General features: G+C 49.3%; 1 protein-coding gene across 1 annotated transcript; it reads right to left on the bottom strand.

Moving 5' to 3' along the window:
- Positions 1-7: 7 nt before the first annotated feature.
- Mettl7b (methyltransferase like 7B) lies at positions 8-3,174 on the bottom strand. The gene is made up of 2 exons (XM_013019937.1): positions 2,436-3,174; positions 8-350 (listed from the first exon to the last, which is right to left on the bottom strand). Exons 1-2 carry the CDS (start codon positions 2,931-2,933, stop codon positions 114-116), a joined length of 735 nt encoding a protein of 244 aa, XP_012875391.1. The 5' UTR covers positions 2,934-3,174; the 3' UTR covers positions 8-113.
- Between the last annotated feature and the right edge of the window lie 694 nt (positions 3,175-3,868).

The following is a 3,868-nucleotide window of genomic DNA, read 5'->3' as shown; positions in this document are numbered from 1 at the left end:
TGACATAGAGAGGGCTTACGGTATTCTAGATTTCTTTCAGTAGAAGATAGTCTTGGCTGGTGACGGGAGGCTGGGGAGGAATGAATGGCTGTCGTGAGGGTTTGAGGAAAAGCTTATTTGATCGCCTTTCCCATGATGTGAGGCCCAACAGGTAACCATTTGAGGGGAGGAGGTTGCCATTCCATTTGGACTTCAGTGAACTGCGCATTCTCAAGGTCCTTCCATGTCTCTCTGGTGAGGCGACAGCCATTCCCGATATGTTTCCAGGTAGGCTCCAAAACTTGCTGCCACTTGTGGGCCCAGGTTCCACGAGGCTCAGCCACATGCTCCCAGAACAGCAGCAACCCTCCCTGGGAAGAAGGGGAGAGGCAGTGTGATTGCGCTGCTCTACGGGGCTCCTAACCTCCCCTCCTTCCTTCTCACCAAACCTGTCCAACATCTTGGTGAAGTGGGAGCAGCTGATCTGAGAATTGATAGAACAAACTGTCCTGTTTGGGGTGTTTGCTGCACCCCCTGTGGTTGGGCGCCAGTGGTCCAAGCCTGTAAGTCTAGCTACTCAAGAGGATCTGAGGATCATGGTTCAAAGCCATCCCTGGCAGGAAACTCTGTGAGACTCTTTTTTTTGCTTTGTTTTTGTTGGTCGTGGGGCCTGAACTCTGGGCCTGGGCGCTGTCCCTCAGCTCTTCAGCTCAAGGCTAGTGCTCTACCATTTGAGCCACAGTGCCACTTCTGGTTTTTTCTGCTTATGTGGTGCTGAGGAATCGAACCCAGGGCCTCATGCATGTAAGGCAAGAGCTGTACCACTGAGCCACCTTCCCAGCTCCTCTATGAGACAGTTTTTTTTTTTTTTGTCGTTCATGGGGCTTGAACTCTGGGCTTGGGCGCTGTCCCTGCGCTCTTCAGCTCAAGGCAAGCGCCCTACCGCTTAAGCCAATGTGCCACTTCCGGTTTTCTAGTGTTTTTTATTGGAGATAAGAGTCTCACAGACTTTCCTGCCGGGGCTGGCTTTGAACCGCCATCCTCAGAACTCAGCCTCCTGAGTAGCTAGGATTATAGGCATGAGCCACTGGGGCTCAGCTTCTGTGAGACTCTTATCTCCAATTAACCACCAGAAAACTGGAAGTGGTGCTCTGGCTCATAGTGATAGAGCACAAGCCTTGAGTTAAAAACAAACAAAACTGGAGGACATGCCTAGGCCACGTTTAAGCCTCCTGATTGACAAAAAACCAAACCAAACCAAACCAACAACCAACCAACCAATCAACCAACACAAGGACAACAACAAAAACCATCTAGCAACTACTGAGAGAGGGGATGGCTGGGAAATTTTAATTTTTATTTAATTACTTTTTAATTTTAATTTTTTTTGTGCCAGTCCTGGGGCTTAAACTCAGGGCCTGGGCACTGTACCTGAGTTTCTTTTGCTCAAGGCTAGCACTTCTATGAGCCACAGCACCATTTCCTGCTTTTTGTGTGTGTGTATGTGGTACTGAGGAATTGAACCCAGGGCTTCATGCCTGTTAGGCAAGCACTCTACCACTAAACCACATTTGCAACTCTTAATTTATTTTTACTAAGACTGGGGTTTGAACTCAGGGCATGGGTGCTGTCCCTGACTGAGCATCTTTTGCTCAAGGCTAGTGCTCTACCATTTGAGCTGAAGCACACTTTTGGCATTTTCTGCTATAGTTTACTGGAGATAAGAGTCTCACCAACTCTAGGAACACCTTGACTTTTCTCCCATCCCCTCTGCACCCTGCTTAGTACTTCTCTTTTCTTCTCCTTCCTTCCTTCCTTTCTTCCTTTCTTCCTCCCTTCTCCCCTCCCTTTCTTTTCTTTCTTTTGCCATTAATGGGGCTTGAACTCAAGGTCTGGGCACTCTCCTTTAGCTTTTTTTGCTCTATCATTAAAGCCACAGTTCCACTTCCGGCTTTTTGATGGTTAATTGGAGATAAGAGTCTTTTCAACTTGTTTCCCCAGGCTAGTTTTGAACTGTGATCCTCAGATCTCCATCTCCAGAGTAGTGAGATTACAGGCCTGAGCCACTACTACCCAGCTTGCTTAGTCCTCTAGAGCTCAATTTAAATATCTTTTAATTTTTTCTTTTGGTGGCACTACTGGAGTTTGAACTCATGGCCTCAGGCTTGTAGACAAGTGCTTTTACTGAGCCATTCCCCTGGCCCTCGGATCTCAAGTCAACTTAATTTCCTTAAGTGTCCTTCCCAGTTTCCCTACTCCAGCATTAGGTAATGTTTCTGTGTGTTTCCCCAGGATCTGGGTATGGCTAATCACAAACAAGCAGGTAGACATTGTGGGAGTCTAATGTGCTAGTTTCCCTATCGGGTGGGGAGTGGGAAGCCCTGAACTTTGGGGTGGCCAATGCCAGGTTTATCTACTTTAGGCCTGTACCCTCCCCTATCCCCCCTGCCACTTACCGGCCTCAGAACTCTCTGGACTTCTTGCAGGACTTTCTTTGGGTTCTGCACAGAGCACAGGACTAGTGTGCAGACCACTACATCCATGGAGTCATCGGCCAGCTGTTTCATGTCCTCTCCATAAGCCACGACGAACTGCTCATACTGGAGGTGCCTGTTCTCCGCCATGCTCTTTGCCAGGAACTTCTTGAAGTTGGGGTTGGGATCTAGGCAGGTGACCTTGCAGCCAGGTGGGTAGAACTGGAAGTTGGCACCTGTGCCACAGCCCAGCTCCAACAGGGTTACTTTCCCAGAGGTTTCCATAAGTCTCTTTATCTGGTGGAAGAACTCCCGTTTCTTGCTCTCCATCCTGCGATTAGTACTGGCAGCCAGCTTGACCATCAGGTAGGGGAAGTAAGTTTCACATAGGTGCTGCCAGAAGCCCAGCAGGGCCATGAGGTGTAGGGGCAGGGTCAGGAGCAGCACCAGCAGCTGCAGGAATCGGATCACAATGTCCATGGCACTAGCTCTGGTTAGTGATTCCTCTGGGCACTGGCTTTTTGCCTCTGTGTAGTCTCTGTAAATGCCTGTCTCCACTCCTCCTATGACAGGACTTTGCTCCTTGACCCGTATGCAGCAATCTTCTTTATGGGGCAGTGTGTGTATATTCCCTGCTGTAGTCACAGATCCTACAGTCCCATGGGTTGTTCGATTGGTCTTATGTGGGGTTGAAGGGCCGGGGGGTACCTGGGCTCCTGCCTTGTGGAGCACTGGCTGTACCGAAGAGGGTGGGTGTGCTGACTCACTTCAGAAGGGAGTGCTCGAAAGAGGCCAGGGGGTATGGGTCAAAGACTGGGCCAGAGCTGACTCATGGGACGAGCTGTTGTACTCTGCCCACAGGTTTGCTCAGGTTGTGCAAGCTGGAAATTCTGGTTGGGTGTCTCTGCCACACCTCCCCAGGGCGGGTGTCCAAGGGTGGGGTTTGGGAAACTGTAACCTGCCTCTCATCCAGATGTAGGCCAAATATGAAATGTCCAGGGTTAGGCCTGATTGGTCATGGGGAGGGAGATTCCAGTGGTCAAAAGAATGACACTGGGGCTGGGGGCTGTAGTTCAGTGGTAGAATTGCTTGCTTACCATGGGCAAGGCCTTAGGTTCCACCCCCAGCACTAGAGGAAAAATGAAAGGCACCAGACTGATGTTTGGTTATTAAGTTCAAGGCCTTGAGCGTAGAGTGGTAGGCATGTGTGAAATCCCAGCACTAGGATTGCAAATTTTAAGCCAGTCTGGGCTACATAGTGAAACATAGCCTCAAACAAACAAACAATGAACCTCAACCACAACAAAGAGTAAACAAAGCGTAAAACAGCAAGAACAAATTCCCAACCAAACCAACAAAAACAACAGTAGCCCCGTGGCTCGTGGCTATAATTTTAGTTACTAAGAAGGTTGAGA

Source organism: Dipodomys ordii, unplaced genomic scaffold (assembly GCF_000151885.1).
Source record: "Dipodomys ordii isolate 6190 unplaced genomic scaffold, Dord_2.0 Scaffold3, whole genome shotgun sequence".
In the NCBI taxonomy this organism is placed as follows: Eukaryota; Metazoa; Chordata; class Mammalia; order Rodentia; family Heteromyidae; genus Dipodomys; species Dipodomys ordii.
Note: the sequence above shows the minus strand (reverse complement) of the source record. Positions and strands in the feature narration are given on the sequence as shown.

What these genes read in the sequence shown, in the direction of transcription:
- Mettl7b (XM_013019937.1), bottom strand. Translation starts at nt 2,933, where the DNA reads ATGGACATTGTGATCCGATTCCTGCAGCTGCTGGTGCTGCTCCTGACC. An exon ending in TCCAGAGAGTTCTGAGGCCG is followed by an intron (nt 351 to 2,435) that starts GTAAGTGGCAGG and finishes CCTTCTTCCCAG; the next exon opens with GGAGGGTTGCTGCTGTTCTG.